Source organism: Talpa occidentalis, unplaced genomic scaffold, assembly GCF_014898055.3.
Source record: "Talpa occidentalis isolate TD23 unplaced genomic scaffold, MPIMG_talOcc4v2.1 talOcc4.12, whole genome shotgun sequence".
NCBI lineage: Eukaryota > Metazoa > Chordata > Mammalia > Eulipotyphla > Talpidae > Talpa > Talpa occidentalis.
The window spans coordinates 55,187,550-55,208,370 of NW_023601212.1; the positions used below are offsets into that span (position 1 = coordinate 55,187,550).

Below are 20,821 nucleotides of genomic sequence, written 5' to 3' on the forward strand. Positions count from 1 at the left end.
TGAGCCTTCCTTGTTGCTTAATGTATAATATATGTGGCTAACATACTAATATTCCATAATATAATGCCTTAATTTTTAAGGGATTCCAAAATCAATCACATTTTGTTCAAATTTACATGTGTATAATGTTTGCAAGAGTTTGGTACATTAAAACAGACCCCAGATCTGAAATGATAGTAGGTCCTAAAGAGATAAACTAACAAATGTACAAAGATGTAGGTACAAGAATATTTGTCACTGTATTTTTAAAGTAATGATAAAATCTAACTGACTATCAACAGACTAAATGAATTATAGTGTAGTCACATAAAAGAATTATATATACCTTTAAAATAATGAAATAACATATATAGTATATGGAAGAATATCCACAGTAAATGAACATAAAAAGCAAGGTCTATTACAATATTTATACAAAACTACTTAAAAAAATTATACATAAGATCAATAACTACTATATATAAAGTGCCTAGAAATAAGACACACTAAAACTAGTAGCAGCTCTGTATTGTTTGACTTGTTTAAACAAGCAAATACGTTTTTGTAATTAAAAAAAAACATAATTATGTTCATATATACCTTGAAAAAAGTCTGAAAGGCTACATAACATTTTCAACAGCATTATTGGGGGGGGGATAACATGATGGAAAATATTCATTTTCTACATGAAAGTCACTGCACTGTTTGATTTTTTCAGGAGAAACATGAGTTAGTTAAAAATCAGAAAAAATCAATAAAGATATTTTGGAAAAAATAGCTCTCTCTTATTATAGAAACTTATAATAATAACATCAGTGCCATATTGCACTAGTCTTGTTTGGCAAGACATTATTATTTGGGAAGCTGAGGAAAGAGTACATAGGGTCTTCTCTATTAGTTCATGTAACTGCATGTGAATCTACAATAATCTCAATAAAAATTTCAAAAGAAAAAAAAGATACCAAAAACCAAAAACCGAAATCAAGTACCTTGAATGCACTGTGTTATCCTGGAGTCGATCAAGAAACAGAGAAAGAACAATTGTGAGAAAACTGGTAAAACTGGAATAACATCTGGTGTTTTGTTAATAGTACTATATCAATGTTAGTATCTTAGCTTTGATAAAGGTATCATGACAATGCAAGATGTTAATAAAATAGGAAACTATGTAGGGCATACTATCTGTACAATCTTTGCAGCTTTTTTCTAAATCTAAAATTATCCCCAAATAAAAAGTTTATTAAAAAAATATAAGTGCAGATTAGGAGGGGGCGGAGCAACATGGCGGCGAGGAGACACTGCGAGTAAGATCTCCCATTAAAAAAAGTTAATAGGGAGGAAAAGCGGCAGGTCCCAGTGAGAAGTGGGACACGGAAGATAAACGGGTGACGCCAGCGAACTGCCCGAAGAAGAAAGTGGCCATAAAAGAGGACTAGAAGGGAGGGAAGCGCAGAACCCTGCTCCCCTCCCCCGCCCACAGAGGCGGCACTCTCCGACCGGCAGAGAGGAGGAAACAACAAACCAAAACGGCCAACAAGAACAAACGACGCAGCAAGCGGGACTGTGAGTGGAAAGGAACTATTGCAGCCACCACACCCCGTGAACGGGAGCTGAGGCGACCCTGCAGGATCCGCCGCAGCGGTGAGCGAACGGCTCCGGGCGCCATTAGAGAGAACAAAGACCCCGGGAGACGCGCACACAGCCCGGGCTGCCGGTAAGCTGGCGCGGAAACGCGGCGCGCTCGGGGAGCTTGAAAAGCAAGTGCAGACCTGGATCGCGGCTGCCCAGGTCCCCGCGCCTGCGACCTAGGCTTGCGGGAGACAACCTAGGCTTGGGGAGACGCGCGGAGGTCCTCACTGAGGTGAAGTCCCTCCCTGAGTGAGCAGGAACCAGGCGCCCAGGCACGGGAGCAGTGCAAAAGGCGCCATTCCCGCGCCACTGAACTGGGCTACAGCCCGCGTCCTGGAACTGAGGGCTTTGAACTGAGACCCGGGGCACGAAAATTCGGGGCGTGGGTTCTCCACGACGGTGGGGCACAAGGCAGACACAGCACCCCAAAGCTGTTGAGGTGTACCCTACCATTCCCGCTCTGTTCTCTGTCCCACGGGGTGGGGGGAGGCGAAAAACAGCCCCCCAAGGACAATAGGAGAGATCTCTGGCGCCACCTAGCGACCAGGAAAAAAAAAGTCACTAACACCCTATAAAACAGGACATTTCTTAAGACTGCTTGAAAAGGGCAGAAGGTCTCTGGAGGACCCAGTGGCCAGCCGGGAAGTTATTCCACGCCAGGCCCCTTCCGAACAGCAGTCTGAGCCCACAGAGGGAGCAGGCACCCACGTCCGGGGCAGACCGGGTGCGCAGAAGAGTGTGCCTGAAACCGGAGGCGCAGGGACTGCATCCCGCTTCGCCATTGAGAACAGGGACATTTCTTCAGTAAAAACTGCCTAAAACCAGCAGAAAGCTCCCCCAGAAGACAGAGATGGCTCCTGGAAGAGCCAGAGGGGAGCGGAGAAGTTCACCCAAGATGTCAGTCAGTCCGAGCAACACAGTGTCCCAACGCATACGACAAATTAGAAAACAGACAGTAGGGAGTAGAAGAACCACACGCAACCTAACAACTCCTCAGGAAAGAAGCACACCACAAAAAGAAACACACTCCCCAGATTGCAACGACAGCAACTTGGAAGAACTTCTGAGCTTCCAGAAAGAGAATTTAAAATTGCCATGATTAAAAAAGTGATAGATCAGAAGAAGGAAATTGAGTCCCTAAAGAGGGAAGTAAGAGAAATGCAGGAGATAAAGAATTAATGGAGGAACTAAAAGAACTCTGGAAAAGCAATGAAAGCAGAATAGATGAAATGGAAGAACGAATAAGTAATCTTGAGACACAGAAATAAAAGAACCAAAACAGAAAAGGAAAGAGAAGTACGAAGGAAAAAGAATGAAGAAAGACTTCGGGAACTATCTGACTCCATGAGGAAAGGAAATATAAGAGTTATAGGAATTCCAGAAGGAGAGGAGAGAGATGTAGGAACAGAGAAAATATTCATGGATATAATTGAAGAGAACTTCCAAATGAGAAGAAGGAGCTGAAAATTGATATACAAGAAGCAAGAAGAACACCAAACTTCCACGACGAAAGGAAAAACACAGCAAGACACATAATAGTAAAGCTCCCAAGAATCCAGGACAAGGAAAAAATAATGAAGCTGACAAGAGGGAAGAAACAGATAACATTCAAAGGAAAACCAATCAGGCTGACATCAGACTTCTCTGAAGAAACACTACGGGCAAGGAGAGAGTGGAGGACATAGTCAACAGACTCCAAGAAAAAAGATCCAACCAGAATACTCTATCCCGCAAAGCTCTCTTTCCTCCATGAAGAAAGAATATGGACCTTCCCAGACAAAGAGAAAACCGGAATTTCATTGCGACTAAACCCCACTCAAAAAATACTACAAGGAGTCCTAAAGCCAGAACCTCAGAGGGACGAATAAACAAGAAGAAGACCAAAAAAAAAAAAAAAAAAAAGTTATTAAAAGAATAAATAAATAAAATCAAAGGAAAAGACAAACATAATGGCAAATACAGATGCTAACATATTCAATAACTCTAAATGTAAATGGACTAAACTCTTCAATAAAAAGACACAGAGTTGCAGCCTGGATTAAGAAACAAACCCAACCTTTTGCTGTCTCCAGGAAACACATTTAGCTACAAAAGATAAAAATAGGCTCAAAGTCAAAGGATGGAAAACAATCCTACAAGCAAATGGGCCAAAAAAGAAAGCAGGAACAGCTATACTTATATCAGATAAACAGACTTCAAACTCAAAAAAATAAAAAGAGACCCCAATGGTCACTACATTATGATTAAGGGGACAATACTTCAAGAAGAAATAACACTCATTAACATATACTCACCAAACGAAAGAGCACCAAATATATCAGACACAACTGTTGTCCTCTCTGAAAACAGACATCAGAGAAAACACATATGTAGTGGGAGACTTCAACACACCACTATCAACAATGGATAGATCAACAAGACAAAAAATAAGTAAAGAAACTAAAGCTCTAAATAAGGACCTAGAGCATTTGGGCTTAACAGACATCTATAGAACACTAAACCCAAAAAAAACAGAGTACACATTTTTCTCAAGCGCACACGGATCATTCTCCAGGATCGATCACATACTGGGGCACAAGACAAACATCAACAGATACACAAGATTGAAATCATACCAACATCTTTTCTGACCACACGAAGGCATCAAACTAGAATAAATCATAAAAAGAAGGCAAGGAACTATCCTACCTCATGGAGATTAAAAGCCACACTACTGGAAGACCACTGGACTAACGAGGAGATCAAAGAAAAATTAAAAAATTCTTTGAATTGAATGAACAAGGAGGACACCAATATCCTAAATGTATGGGATGCAGCAAAAGCAGTAATAAGAGGAAATATATAGCAATAGAAGCTCACATCAAAAAACAAGAAAGAACTCAAAGAAACAACCTAATCTCGAAGCTCAAAGATCTAGAAAAAGAACAACAAAAAAACCCAGAGACCAGTAGAAGAAAGAAATAATAAAAACCAAAGCAGAAATAAAATGAAATTGAAACTAAAAAACAATCCAAAAGATCAATGAAACCAAGAGCTGGTTCTTTGAAAAAAAAAAATAAAATAGACAAACCCCTAGCCAGGCTCACAAAGGAAAAAGGGAGAAAGCACAAATACACAGAATCATAAATGAAAGAGGAGAAATCACAACGGACACAGCAGAAATCAAAAGAATAATCAGTAACTACTATGAACAGTTATATGGAAACAAGTTCAACAATCTAGAGGAGATGGACAAATTCCTACAACTCTACAATCACCCAAAGCTAGATAAAGAAGAAATAGAACACCTAAACAGACCCAATTACAAGCAGCGAATTGAAATGGTAATTAAAAACCTCCCCAAAAACAAAAGCCCAGGACCTGATGGATTTACAAATGAATTCTACCAAACATTCAGAGACGAATTAGTGCCTATCCTTCACAAACTCTTCCAAAAAATTGAGAAGGAAGGGACAATACCAAACACGTTCTATGAAGCCAATATTACACTAATACCAAAAGAATAAGGACAACACAAAAAAGGAAATCTATAGGCCAATCTCCCTAATGAACACTGATGCAAAAATCCTCAATAAAATTTTAGCTATCAGAATCCAACAATGTATCCATAAGATAATTCAACCACGACCAAGTTGTTCATTCCAGGGGCACAAGGATGGTTTAACATCCGAAAATCAATCAACGTTATCCAACACATCAACAAAAAGAAATATAAAAACCATATGATAATATCAATAGATGCTGAGAAAGCTTTCGACAAAGTGCAACACCCATTCATGATAAAAGCCCTTGAAATTCTTGGGATACAAGGAACATACCTCAACATCATAAAGGCCATCTATGACAAGCCAACAGCCAGTATCATTCTCAATGGTGAAAAGCTGAAAGCAATTCCATTAAGATCTGGAACAAGACAAGGATGTCCACTCTCACCACTGCTTTTCAATATAATACTGGAAGTCCTAGCCAGAGCAATAAGACAAGAGAAAGACATCCAAGGAATCCAAATAGGAAAAGAAGAAGTCAAACTATCACTATTTGCAGATGATATGATAATATACATAGAGAACCCCAAAATCTCCACAGAAAAACTAATTCAACTCATCAATCAATTCAGTAAAGTGGCAGGATACAAAATCAACACGCAAAAGTCAGTAGCCTTCCTATACACAAACAATAAATCTGAAGAAGAAGAAATCAAAAAAACCACCCCTTTTATTTCGAAACAAAAAAAAATCAAATATTTGGGAATAATCTAACAAAAGAGGTAAAGGACCTATACAAAGAAACTATAAAACACTGTTAAAAGAAATAGAAGAAGACACAAAGAAATGGAAAGACATCCCTGCTCATGGATTGGAAGAATTAACATTATTAAAATGGCCATCCTACCAAAAGCAATATACAGATTCAATGCTATTCCAATCAAAATCTCAATGGCATTCTTCAAAGAAATAGAACAATTATTGATGAAATTCATATGGAATCACCAAAAACCCGAATAGCCAAGCTCTACTGAAAAAAAAGAAGGAAATGGAGGCATCACACTCCCAGACTTCAAACTATACTACAAAGCCATAATCATCAAAACTGCATGGTATTGGAACAAGAACAGACATACAGACCAATGGAATCGAATAGAAAATCCAGAAATAAACCCACAGATTTATGGTCAACTAATCTTTGACAAAGGAGCAAAGACTATGCATTGGAGCAAAGAAAGTTTGTTCAATAAATGGTGCTGGGAAAACTGGGTCGCTACATGCAAAAGAATGAAGCTTGACCACTACCTCACACCATACACAAAAATCAACTCAAAATGGATTAAAGAACTAGACATAAGACCTGAAACCATAAAATACATAGAAGGAATATAGGCGAAACACTACGGGATTTGCACATCAAAGACATCTTTACAGACACATCACCCAAAGCAGTGATAGTGAAGAGAAAGATAAACAGCTGGGACTACATCAAATTAAAGAGCTTCTGCACAGCAAAAGAGACAATAACAAAAACAAAGAGAAACCCCACCAACTGGGAGAACATTTTTGCACCCAACACTAATGATAAAGGACTGATCACAAAAATCTGCAAAGAGCTGATGAGACTCAGCAACAACAAAGAAAATAATCCAGTCAAAAAATGGGCAGAAGAGCTAAAAAGAAACTTCTCTGAAGAGGAAATGCAAATGGCCAACAGGCATATGAAAAATGTTCAACATCACTTGTCATCAGGAAATGCAAATCAAAACTACCATGAGATACCATCTCACACCAGTGAGAATGGCACATATTAAAAAAACTAGCAACAACAAATGTTGGCGAGGATGTGGAGAAAAAGGAACTCTTGTGCACTGTTGGTGGGAGTGCAAACTGGTCCAACCACTATGGAGAGCTGTGTGGAGATTTCTGGACCTACTAAACATAGAGCTTCCATATGATCCAGCAATTCACTCCTAGTATTTACCCAAAGGACACAGAAACATCAATTCCAAAGAGCACCTGCACCCTATGTTTATAGCAGCACTGTTTACAATAGCTAAGCTTTGGAAACAACCCAAATGCCCAAAAGTAGATGACTGGATCAAGAAGATGTGGTACATATATACCATGGAATATTACTCAGCATTCAAAAAAGATAAACACATGCAATTTGCAGCAACATGGATGGCGCTGGAAGGGATCATGCTCAGCGAAATAAGCCAAAAAGAAAAGAAAAAATACGGATGGTCTCACTCATAGCAGGAATCTAGAAAACTTAAATAAGGGACCAGGAAATGAATATAAGAAAGTGAAAATCAAAATCAACAAAAAACTATGAACCAGAGACACTTTTTGGGGGTGGGGGGGGCGAGGGGAAGGATTGGGGTCAGAATGGGGCATTTGCAATTGTATGGGGGAATATAAAAATAAAATTTAATATTTAAAAAAAAAAAAATATAAGTGCACACTCATGTAATTCTAAATCTCCAGGTATTTCTAAAAATCTTTTGATGAAAAGTTTGAGTTAAGAATCACTGAATAACCTAGCATATCCCCATCAGTGCTTCCAATTTCCCACAAGAAAATCGATTTCTTCAGAATTACTAAAAAATCTGGACAATTAAGAAAGTAAATTTTAGGAAGTCAGATAGGCTTTATTAATAATACAGATGAGCCTTAAGGCAACAAATATCACCAGAAAGGTCAATATATTCAAAACATTTTCAAAACTAATGTGGTATGTTTGGTTAATGCAGTTACAATAAAGAATACTACATGGTCAATGCTTTGTTTTTCCTTGTCCTTGCAAGGACAGTTAAAATCAGGTTAGCATCATTCGATTAACTCACCAGGTGGTAGAGTCTTCATATCAGCATCAAACACCAGTAAGTCTTGTTCTCCTTCCCTGAACTCAACATGAAGAATGTCACTGAGAGCTCCAACAAGTTCTGTCACATTTAAGAAGCCCAATTGTTTTGGTGAAAGTTGCTCTTTAAAAATTACCTATGACCACAAAACCACAAATACCATGAAAGAACAGTGTTAGAAAATGGAATCTAAGGTATACAGATACCTTGAACAATGCTTTAATTTGGGCAAAATCAAACTAAATTTGTAAAGGTTGGTGAACTCGGGTTTTACATTGAAGATTTGCTTCCATACAAGTATAATACAAACCAAGAGATCATTAATGCCCCACTGAAAAACCTCTAGGGCAATTTCAAGTTCCTTTTAGAGTACATGGTATATCAAATGAAAATTAGGGTACCTTCACACCTCTCATTTTTAACAATGTCTATTATAAAGCAAAATCTTTTTTAATAAAGTACTTACAGAATTTCATCAATAAAATTTATAGTTGGCCATAGAGTTAGTCTCAACAAGCTTCAAAATAATGAAATCTTATAGAGCACACTGAGGAAGATGGAATTGCAAATCAATATAAAAACTAACCTAAGAATTAACCTTGTAGATAATATGGAAGTTAAATAATACTCTTTTAAGTGTCTCATCAGAAAACAAATCGCAAGGAAAATCAGAAAATATTTCCAACTGAATGATAATGAAAATGCAACAAATCAAAATTTGTAAGATGCAACCAAAGCTTTCTGCTCAATTTCTCTATAGAGTCTGGTCCTTTCTGGAAGGGAGCTCTAGCTGCTCAGTGAATTCACAGGGGCTATAGTGACCCAGCCCCATTTAAGTCTTTATCATGAAACACTCTCTTCTATTAGAGATGTCAAAATATCATCCAATTTCAGCTGTCCTATACTCTAAACCCTTGCTGGACTTTCTAGTGAATATTGTCTATTTTGTAGTTCTTTGGTGCCGAAGTTCACCAGACATCAAATCCTTTGCTTCTTCTGCTTCCTCCTGACAAAGACCCTGATATTATGATAAGCTTATGGCTACTGGTGGTTACTCCCAACACAATTCACAGGAGATACAGTGCCCAATTTGGTTGTAAATACTGCCCATGGATTTTTGGTTTTGCTATCTAGTTTCTCTGTCTTTATGTGATGTTCCAGCAAGATCTAAAAACTATACTGCTGCTGTACTATCTCATCTTCAGACAACAATTTAATGAGTTCTTGAGGAACGGTAGACTTTTGAATTGGGTATTTCAAGAGGAAGCATCATACAGACAGATTTTACATCTGTTGCATAAAGGGTTAGCAAGTGTATATACAAATTGGCATCTATGATAAACTAAATCTATACTTACTATGTATTTCTAGTCATGAAGCTGAATTTCTGCCTAAATCTATTTACTAAAAGGCAAAAACTGCTTCCCTTTGGCATTGAAAGGTTTTCATTTCTCCAACAGATTGTTGCCTGTAACCTAACACCATGAATTTTATTACAGGATACTACATTTGTTAAAATATTTGGGGTAGAAAACAGTTCTCTTTGAGTTTTTTGAATCTGGCAGCAAAGGCTGATTTTACTCATGAATTTTGGAATATTAAAGTTATATTCCATTGCTCACACACTTTACTCTGCAATTTCACTATTAGATAAGTGGCTATACTTGTTAATTCAGAAAACAAGTCCTTTTGTTTTAACTTTCTCTTTATTTATTTGAATAAGCTCTGTGACTCTAAAAGATTCATTTCCTTAAAACAATATGAATTTTATTTCCCTCCATCATTGAAGGATGGTATCTTTCCTAAATATTCTACTAAATATTAACCTTTGTTGAACAATTACTAAATGGCATAAACTGTGTGAAGTACTGTAAGTCATTTAAATCTCACAAAAACTCTATATAAAGTAGGCTGTATTTTCCTGCTTTTACATAACACCTATAAAATAGTACATGTAAGTAAAATATCTTAACCATTGTACTATAGTATCACGCCAGTATGTGTTTATATCTGTAAATACACAATCATTTTCATAGCACATTTGTTAAGAATTAGGATTCAGAACTCAAGACTCCTTGGGGTTCAAATCCTGGCTGTAATTCATTACTGGCTATCTGATCCTTAGGCAGTTTATTTCTCTGTGCCTCAGTGTATGGTGATGAATAACTATATGAAAGGCATTCAGAATATTCTGCCACACAGTGAACATGTGTATAGGTCTTACTATTTTTAAACCTATATTGGCTGTCCGGAATTACCTGGATTATCATTCTGTAACTTCTTTCATTAAACATTATAACTCCAAAAGTGATCCGCTTCGCAGAGCAGAGCTGAAGCATTTATTTGCTATTCATTCCATTGTATAAATGTCAATCTCTATTTACCAATTCTACTGATGGCGCTTGGTTTCCAGTTTTTATTATGCTTTGATTTGCCTGTTTTATATGTTATAATGCACCTGTTCAAGAGTTTCTGTAAATGCCTATGTTGAATCAAAACAGAGAAAATATTCAAGGAAATAATTGAAGAGAACTTCCCAAACATGAAGAAGGAGCTGAAAATAGACATACAAGAAGCAAGAATAACACCAAAGATCCATGATGAAAGGGAAAATACAGCAAGACACCATAGTAAAGCTCCCAAGAACCCAGGACAAGGAAAAAATAATGAAGCTGACAGGAGGAAAGAAACAGGTAACATACAAAGGAAAACCAATCAAGCTGACATCAGATTTCTCCAAAGAAACACTACGGGCAAGGAGAGAGTGGAGGGGCATGGTCAACAAACTGCAAGACAACAAATGCCAACCAGGAATACTCTATCCCGCAAAGCTTTCCTTCCTCTATGAAGAAAGAATAAGGCCCTCTCCAGATAAACAGAAACTCTGGAATTTCATAATGACTAAACCCCCACTCCAAAAAATACTATAAGGAGTCCTAAAGCCAGAACCAACAGAGGGATGAATAAGAACGAAACAAGACCAAAAAAAAAAAAAAAAAAATTAAAAAAATAAATAAATAAAACCAGAGAAAAGACAAAAAAAAAAAATGGTGGCAAATACAGACACTAACACATCAATATTAACTCTAAATGTAAACAGACTAAACTCTTCAATAAAAAGATATAGAGTTGCAGGCTGTATTAAGAAACAAAAACCAGGCGAGGCGGACCTCTCCTGTCTTGCCTGCTGCTCCCCTCAGCAGTGTATTTCGTCAGTCTGCCTGTTCTGTTCCCCACTGTCTCTGATGAATCCTCTCACTCTCCTGCTCATCTGGCTTGCATCCTGGTTCGTGTATAAATAAATGAATCTTAAAAAAAAAATGGAAACAAAACCCAACCTTTTGCTGTCTCCAGGAAACACATTTAACTACGAAAGATAAAAATAGACTGAAAGTAAAGGATGGAAAGTAAAGGATGGAAAACAATCCTATAAGCAAATGGACCAAAAAAGAAGGAACAGCTATACTTATATAGGATAAAACAGATTTCCAACTCAAAAAGGTAAAAAGAGACCCCAATGGTCACTACATTATGATCAAGGGGACAATACTTCAAGAAGAAATAATACTAATTAACATATACTCACCAAATGAAGGAGCACCAAAATATATCAGACAACTATTATCTCTGACAACAGACATCAGAGAAAACACATATGTAGTAGGAGACTTCAACACACCACTATCAACAATGGATAGATCAACGAGACAAAAAATAAGTAAGGACACTAAAGCTCTAAATAAGGCTCTAGATCTCATGGGCTTAACAAACATCTATAGAACACTATACACCAAAAAATCTGAGTACACATTTTTCTCAAGCACACATGGATCATTCTCCAGGATCAATCACATACTGGGACACAACAAACATCAACAGATACACCAAGACTGAAATCATACCGACCATTGTCTCTGACCATGAAGGCATCAAACTAGAAATAAATTATAAAAAGAAGGCAAGGAACTCTCCTACCTCATGGAGACTGAAACCCACACCACTGGAAGACCACTGGACTAATGAGGAGATCAAAGAAGAAATTAAAAAAATCTTTGAGTTGAATGACAAGGAGGACACCAATTTCCTAAATGTATGGGATGCAGCAAAAGCAGTAATAAGAGGAAAATGTATAGCAATACAGGCTCACATCAAGAAACAAGAATTCAAAGAAACAACCTAATCTCACATCTCAAAGAACTAGAAAAAGAACAACAAAAAAACCCTTATACCAGTTGAAGAAAAGAAATAATAAAAATCAAAGCAGAAATAAATGAAATCGAACTTAAAAAAACAATACAAAAGATCAATGAAACCAAAAGTTTGTTCTTTGAAAAAAATAAATAAAATAGACAAACCCCTAGTCAGGTTCACAAAAGAAAAACGGGAGAAAGCACAAATAAATAGGATCACAAATGAAAGAGGAGAGATCACAACAGACACAGCAGAAATCAAAAGAACAATCAGAAACTACTATAAATAGTAATATGCAAAAAAGCTCAGCAATCTAGAAGAGAAGGACAAATTCCTACAACTCTACAATAACCCAAAGCTAAATAAAGAAGAAATAGAACACCTAAACAGACAAATTACAAGCAGTGAAATTGAAATGGTAATCAAAACCCTCCCCAAAATGGATTTACAAATGAATTCTACCAAACATTAAGAAATGAATTAGTGACTATCCTTCACAAACTCTTTCAAAAAATTGAGAAGGAAGGGATAATACCAAACACATTTTATGAAGCCAACATTACACTAATACCAAAACCGAACAAAGACAACACAAAAAAAAAGAAAACTATGGGCCAATCTCTCTAATCTACACTGATGTAAAAATCCTCAATAAAATTTTAGCTATCAGAATCCAACAATGCATCCATAAGATAATTCACCACGACCAAGTAGGATTTATTCCAGGGACACAAGGATGGTTCAATATCCGAAAATCAATTAATGTAATCCAATACATCAACAAAAAGAAATATAAAAACCACATAATATCAATAGATGCTGAGAAAACTTTTGACTAAGTACAACACCCATTTATGATAAAGGCCCTGAAATTCTCGGGATACAAGAAACATACCTCAACATCATAAAGGCCATATATGACAAGCCCATAGCCAATATCATTCTCAATGGTGAAAAGCTGAAAGCATTTCCATTTGCAGCAACATGGATGGAGTTGAAAGGGATCATGCTCCGTGAAATAAGCCAGAAAGAAAAAGAAAAATAACGGATGGTCTCATTCATAGCAGGAATTTAGATAACCTAAATAAGGGACCAGGAAAAAGACTAACTGCAATAAAGTAAAAATCAAAATCAACAAGCAACTATAGACCAGAGACATACTACAGTGGGGGGCAAGGGGTGGAGAAGAGGGATTAGGGTCAGAAAAAGGGGGTGGGAATTGTATGGGGAATATAACCAAAATGAAAATGCATACATTATGCAAAAATGAAAAATGATGTAAGAATTATATAAAATAAAATAATTCATTAATAAATTAATATACACATTAAAAAAAAAAAAGACCTGGAACAAGACAAGGATGCCCACTCTCACCACTGCTTTTCAATATAATACTGGAAGTCTTAGCCAGAGCAATAAGACAAGAGAAAGACATACAAGGAATCCAAATAGGGAAGGAAGAAGTCAAACTATCACTATTCGCAGAAGATATGATAATATACATAGAGAACCCCCAAAACTCCACAGAAAAACTAATTAAACTAATCAATCAGTTTAGTAAAGTGGCAGGATACAAAATCAACACACAAAAATCAGTAGCCTTCCTATACACAAACAATAAATCTGAAGAAGAAGAAATAAGAAAACCATCCTTTTTATTATTGAAACAAAAAAAAAAATCAAATACTTGGGAATAAACCTAACAAAAGAGGTAAATGACCTACACAAGAAAACTATAAAACACTGTTAAAAGAAACAGGAGAAGACACAAAGAAATGGAAAGACATCCCTTGCTCATGGATTGGAAGAATTAACCTTATCAAAATGGCCTTCCTACCAAAAACAATTTACAGATTCAACACTATTCCAATAAAAATTTCAATGACATTCTTCAAAGAAATAGAACAAATACTGATGAAATTCATATGGAGCCACCAGAATAGCCAATGCACTCCTGAAAAAAAGAGAAGGGAATGGAGGTATCACATATTCCCAGATTTCAAACTATACTACAAAGCCATAATAATCAAAATTGCATGGTACTGGAACAAGAACAGACACATGGACCAATGGAACTGAATAGAAAATCCATAAATAAATGCACAGATTTTCAGTCAACTAATCTTTGACAAAGGAGCAAAGAATATGCAATGGAGCAAAGAATATTTGTTCAATAAATGGTGCTGAGAAAACTGGGTCACTACATGCAAAAGAATGAAGCTTGACTACTACCTCACACCATGAAAAAAACCAACTCAAAATGGATTAAAGACCTAGACATAAGACTTGAAACCATAAAATACATAGAAGTAAATATAGGCAAAACACTACATGACATGCACCTCAAAAACATCTTTATGGACACATCACCCAAAGCAGTGATAGTGAAAACAAAGATAAACAGCTGGGACTATATCAAATTAAAGAGCTTCTACACAGCAAAAGAGACAATAACAAAAACAATGAGAAACCCCACCAACTGGGAGAACATTTTTGCACACAACACTAATGATAAAGGACTGATCACAAAAATCTACAAAGAGCTGATGAGACCCAACAAAAACAAAGTAAATAATCCAGTCAAAAAATGGGCAGATAAGCTAAAAAGAAACTTCTCCAAAGAGGAAATGCAAATGGCCAACAGGCATATGAAAAAATGTTCAACATCACTTGTAATCAGGGAAATGCAAATCAAAACTATAATGAGATACCATCTTACCCAGTGAGAATGGCACATATTAAAAAAACTAGCAACAACAAATGTTGGCGAGGATGTGGAGAAAAAGGAACTCTCCTGCACAGCTGGCACGAGTACAAACTGATCCAACCACTATGGAAAGCTGTGTGGAGATACCTCAACCTGCTAAAGATGGAGCTTCCATATGATCCAGCAATTCCACTCCTAGGTATTTACCCAAAGGACACAGAAACATTAATTCAAAAGGGCGCCTGCACCCCTATGTTTATAGCAGCACTATTTACAATAGCTAAGCTATGGAAACAACCCAAATGCCCAAAAATAGATGACTGGCTCAAGAAGATGTGGTGCATATACACAATGGAATACTATTCAGCAATCAAAAAGATAAACTCATACAATTTGCAGCAACATGGATGGAGCTGGAAGGAATCATGCTCAGTGAAATAAGCCAGAAAGAAAAAGAAAAATACTGGATGGTCTCACTCATAGAAAACCTAAATAAGGGACGAGGAAAAAGACTAATTATAATAAAGAAAAAATCAAAATCAACAAGCAACTGTAAACCAGAGACACACTACGGGTAAGGGGGAAGTAGAGGAGGGATTAGGGTCAAGATAGGAGGGGTGGGAATTATATGGGGAATATAACCAAGATGAAAATGCATATATTGTGCAAAAATGAAAAATGATGCAATAATCATATAAATAAATAAATAAATAAATAAATAAATAAATAAATAAATGCTTATGTCAAAGTGCAACTGCTAGAAGCTTCAACTTTATTTGATACTGCCAAAGTATTTTTCAAAGGGTCCTACAAGCAGTGTATGACATATTCTGGATCTCTGCTTTCCCACTGGTACTCATTATTATCAGAAACTAAAAGTAAATTTTTATTCTAATTTTCTTTATTGTAGTGTTGTTATAACAATAGTGGTAAAAATATCCTGTCTAAGATGTTTAAGTTCTAATGCATAGACTTGGAGGATCCAAGGAGTAGCAAGAAAATATTTGTCTATTATAAGAAGCATAAGTCATAAAAACATGGTTTATGAAGAAGAAAACACTCACCTCAAACTCTCCAAGCAGTTTAGACATAAGCAAACCCTCTGGAAACTTTGATACAACCTAATACAAATAGAAAATAAAATACCATATAGATATCATTGCAATGTTGATTGACAAAAATATCAAATTAAAACAGCATAAACTTAAATAATAGAGGCAAAATTAACAATATTGAGTGACTGAAATACAGTCAGAATTTTTAAAAATTCAGCTTCCAGTTTTAAAAAGGTTGTAACAAGAAAGCACAATGATTTCCAACATCTTCAGAATCGAGAAACTGTTCTCCACAATACTACAACTCTTCAGAAATCCCTAAGTTTCTATAGCTCAGCTAGCACACTTAGTTTTAGCTTGCATGAAATATTCTACAGCATAATTTCAAGCATTTTAAAAGGTAGAGAAGAAACAGAAAAGATATTACAGATAACTTGGGGAAATACATAAAGCAAAAAGAAAGTATTCACAGGTATGTGCACACATATGTACTTACATTTAATATAAAACTAAGGGCATTATTTCTATATAATGCCCAGTTTTTTAATATAATGTCATAGATATCTTTCCCTGTCACTAAACACAGTTCAACATGTATTAATGGCTAGAGATTTTTCAAAATATTCAACATATTTAAACTCATTTACTTAGTCCTCTTCTTATAGCTGTTTCCTATTTTGATGACAAATATTTCAACAATTATCCTCATAGTTACATCTTGCACACTTGTCTGATTTTTTTAAGTAAAATTCCTAGCAGCAAAACCACCCTTACCAATAAAGTATAAAAAGATCTGTGTTTGCTAGATTTTTCCAGATATTACATATTTCATTAAAAATTCTAATTCAGCTTCAGAAAAATATAAAGAAAAATTATTCCAAAGTTCAGTGACCCAGAAACACTAGTTTGCTGCACTTCAGAAAAAATCCACTCAGAAAACAATTTAATGCACACATAGTCACATTAAACATGACAATAAGTAAAAAGACAATATGCTGCTTGACAAAACCTGCTTTTAAGTGGGCAGAGGATTTAAATAGGAATTTCACCAAAGAAGACATATAGATGGCCAAGAGAGACACGAAAAGATGTTTTATATCACTTATGATTAACATTATATAAATCAAAACCATAATGAGATTTCACCTCATATCACTCATAGTGGCAATTGCCAAAATGTCAAGAAATTCTAAGTGCTGATGAAGTTGTGCAAAGTAAGGGGCCCTCATACTGTGGTCATGGGAATATATATTGGTGCAGTCACAATGGAAAACAGTATAGAAATTCCTCAAAAAATTAACAATAGAACTACCATATGATCTAGAAATTACCCGAAGAATATAAAAACATTGATTTGAATATATGCACCCCTATGCTCACTGCAGCACTATTCACAATAGTCAATGTATAGAAACAACCCAAGAGCCTAGTGACAGGCAAATGAGTTCAGAAGATAACATATACAACGGAATACTACTCATCCATAAAAAAGATGAAATAGTGCCATTTGCAACAATATGATAGACTTTAAGGGGATTATGTTAAGTGAAATAAATCAAGGAGAAATACAAATACTGTATGATCTTAATCATTTTGGATTGTAAAGGGAGGAAAGCAATTAAACATACAAAACAAAAACAAACCCTGGATTCTGACAACAGAATGGTGGTTATCAGGAGGGAAGGAGATGGAGAGAGTCAAGGTAAAGGGGGTCAATTGGTTGATGGTTGTTGATGGGCTGGATTTTTTTTTTAAGATTTATTTATTTATGCATACAAGAACTGGGGTACAGGCCAGAGTTGTGGGAAGTGAGAGGATTCACCAGAGACAGAGTGGGGAGCAGAACAGGCAGAGTGACTCAAAACACTGCTGAGGGGAGCAGCGGGCAAGACAGGAGAGGTCTGCTGCGCCATGTAGGTAGCTCCCTGGCTGGCAAGGGATCGAACTCAGTTTGCAGTGGCTGTGGATAGCTTCATAGTGCTGCATCTTAACCCCTTGATTCAACAGGGAGGCCCAGGGCTGGATGGTTGTTGATGGGTGTGGGGTGACATGGAGAGTTGGTGATATGAGAAACTGCACCTGAACCTATACAGTGTTTTAAACTAATGGTATGTATCATAATAAAAAAGAAAAAAAACCCAGAAATTTAAAGAAAAAGTCAGCTTTTAGAGTCCAACAATAAAACAAGGAGATACATGTAAGTTAATAGATACACATAATCTTTCTTAGCTATGAGACACATGATATTCCCTAGCTTGAAAGGATAATTTAATCAATTCTTTATCAATGACTATTTAATTTTTCTCTGATTTTTTGTCACCATCAAAGATTATAGTGAACATTCTTAAGTAATTGCTGGACACTTGGTCAAATCTCCAGATAAAATCAAAGCCTGAGTGCACAAAGTAGAATAATAGAAGGTAGTAAGACTCTGAATGGCACTATTCAGAGGATTATTGAAACCAGAATTAACAACTTACACCAAAATTTTAAGTGCACATTCCTTTTAGCCCAATGCATACCAGTCAAAGTGCTTTCACAAATTAATAAGGCAAAATGATAAATTAAGGAGAAGGACACGAACAGGAAATTCACATAAGAAATATAAATGGCTATTAAGCATATGAAAAGATTCTCAGTGTAAAAATAAAAAAATATAAATTAAAACAAGAAAATTGAATAGGTATATTTCACTGTCAGTGGGAGTGAAAATTTGTTCAAACCTTTTAGAGGGCAATTTAGTCATATTTATCATCAAAACTTAAAAAAGTCAATACTTTTGGCAATTCCACTTCCAGATAAATGTGCAAGGACATTAACTGCAGTATTTTTTAATAGCCAAGGCTAGAAATAACACAAATGCTAATCAATCTCAGATCTTATCAGTGAAATAGGTTACATCTAACACAATGGAATACCATGTACTGTTCAGAATACTTGACATATATGTATATATGCACATATATATACATACACAAAAATGTGTGTCACATATTATATATATTATATGTAACTGGTATCACAGATTGAACTCTCAACAAGATAACACAGAAGAGAGCATTTATAGAAGAACTTACAGTTTCTGAGTAATTTTGAGAATATAAAATTTTGTGTGTGTGTGCAATTTATTTTTTTCTGAAATTAAGAGACTAACTACTTGCAGTATATTTGAAAAGATCAGGTATTAATATAAAACTAGTAAATACTGGTAGGCAAATTAAACCTAACCACAAATGATATCTAAATAATCAACTATTCTTATCCATTTCCCGATATAGCATACTTACAGATTTTATCTTATGTTTGAGTTCTGGATCGATAGTCCCTCCAGGTCCAATTTGTGCAATAACTGACTTGAATGTATTCTCCAACTATGAAAAAAGAAAAGAAAAAAATAGTTTAAATAACAGTTTCCAAAAAAAAAATCTAAATAGTATGTGTAAAGGAAACATCTATAGAAGGAAATCTATTTCAATTAAATGAGTAAAAAATTGCTTTTAAGAGAGACTAGCATTTCATACCATATAGACTATATTTCCAGTAGATGGAACCTTTATAAAACTAAATGCTCTGGAATTTTCCAGGATAATTCACATTCTTTATAACAATTAGATTCTAGAGCTTTCAATTATTCAATCCTATATTCTTAGCCAGAGAACATTTTTGTTACTAATTTCCTTCTGTTTATGAAAGTATTTGATTTTATTAAACAGATAATTAAGAAAATGCCTAATGCAGCAGAAAGACTGAATGGTGGAAGTTTTCTAGGAAAAGGGAATGAGTGTGAACTAAGGCACTGGGGGGAGGCTGGAGGGTGTTTGGCCTTAAAGGAATAGTTCTTCTGCTGTAACAGAAACAAAGACATTAAGAATCAGCTAGGATACAAAAAGGTTCTGTGAATGCGAGGCCAGAAGGTGAAGAGAATTACTATCCTAAGGCTTCAGTATTCTGTGAGTTCAGAAAAAAGGCCCACTCCTGAGGACAGAGGGTAGGAAAGTACAGAGTATAAAAATAAAACTGAGGAAATAATGGGTGAAAATAATAACTATCCAAACTCAACAGGTAGGGAATAAAGGTAGAGAGGCCTAAGTTAAGGTTAAAGAGGGTAGGTGGTGTCGTGAGGATTTAGTAGCGAGAAGTCAACAGCACAGAGAGGCCCCATAAGGTGAAAAGACCATGCATGGGAATAATGGAAAAAGTGAGCTGCAAGTGATGCTTAGAAAGTAGCAAGGAGAATCCCCAGAGAGCCAGGGCCCAGTGAATCCCACAGCAGTAGAGACCCAGAGTGGAGAGAAAGACCATGGAGTTAAAACCATTTAAAGATGCTAAGAAGGGCCTCCCTGGTGGCGCAGGTGATTGAGCGCCGCACTGTGAAGCTGTCCGCAGCCTCTGCAGCGTGGGTTCGATCCCAGCCGGCCAGGCAAGAATTCCACATGGTGCAGCAGACCTCTCCTGTCTCGCCCACTTGCCCCTCAGCAGTGTGTTTCGTCAGTCTGTCTGTTGTGTTCCCCGCTCTGTTTCGGGTGAATCCTCTCACCCTCTCACGCATCTAGCCTGTACCCCAGAACTTGTATAAATAAAAAAAAAAATCTTAAAAAAATACAATAAAATAAAGATGCTAAGTAAATATAATATATATATATGAAAAAGATAGAAACGGTATAAAGAAAAACAATTACCTAAAATCCTATCACACAGACATAATCACTATTAATGTTTTTTCCTTCTAAATTTTTATTTATTAATCTTTCTTCTATTGTCCCTTGGCCTGTTATTACTTACAACGTGTGTTACTTTTTAGGTCTCTTACAAATGAAGACAGTCTCAATATCTCAATGATTGATGGAAAGATGGGATCTGGGAAGGGGAGAATTAAATTCCTATGATACTATCACGAGCTTTGTAAAG

General features: G+C 36.1%; 1 protein-coding gene across 10 annotated transcripts in view; it reads right to left on the reverse strand.

Annotated features, from left to right (window-relative positions):
* The window catches only part of TDRD5 (tudor domain containing 5), a 58,352-nt gene that overhangs the window by 28,303 nt on the left and 9,228 nt on the right, over positions 1-20,821 (reverse strand). For all 10 annotated transcript variants that reach the window (XM_037506377.2, XM_037506376.2, XM_037506370.2 and 7 more), the window contains exons 5-7: positions 19,201-19,284; positions 15,923-15,979; positions 7,943-8,096 (exon numbers count right to left, since the gene is read on the reverse strand). In XM_037506377.2, coding sequence (XP_037362274.1) covers positions 7,943-8,096; positions 15,923-15,979; positions 19,201-19,284 — 295 coding nt within the window. The remainder of the gene's footprint in view (positions 1-7,942; positions 8,097-15,922; positions 15,980-19,200; positions 19,285-20,821) is intronic.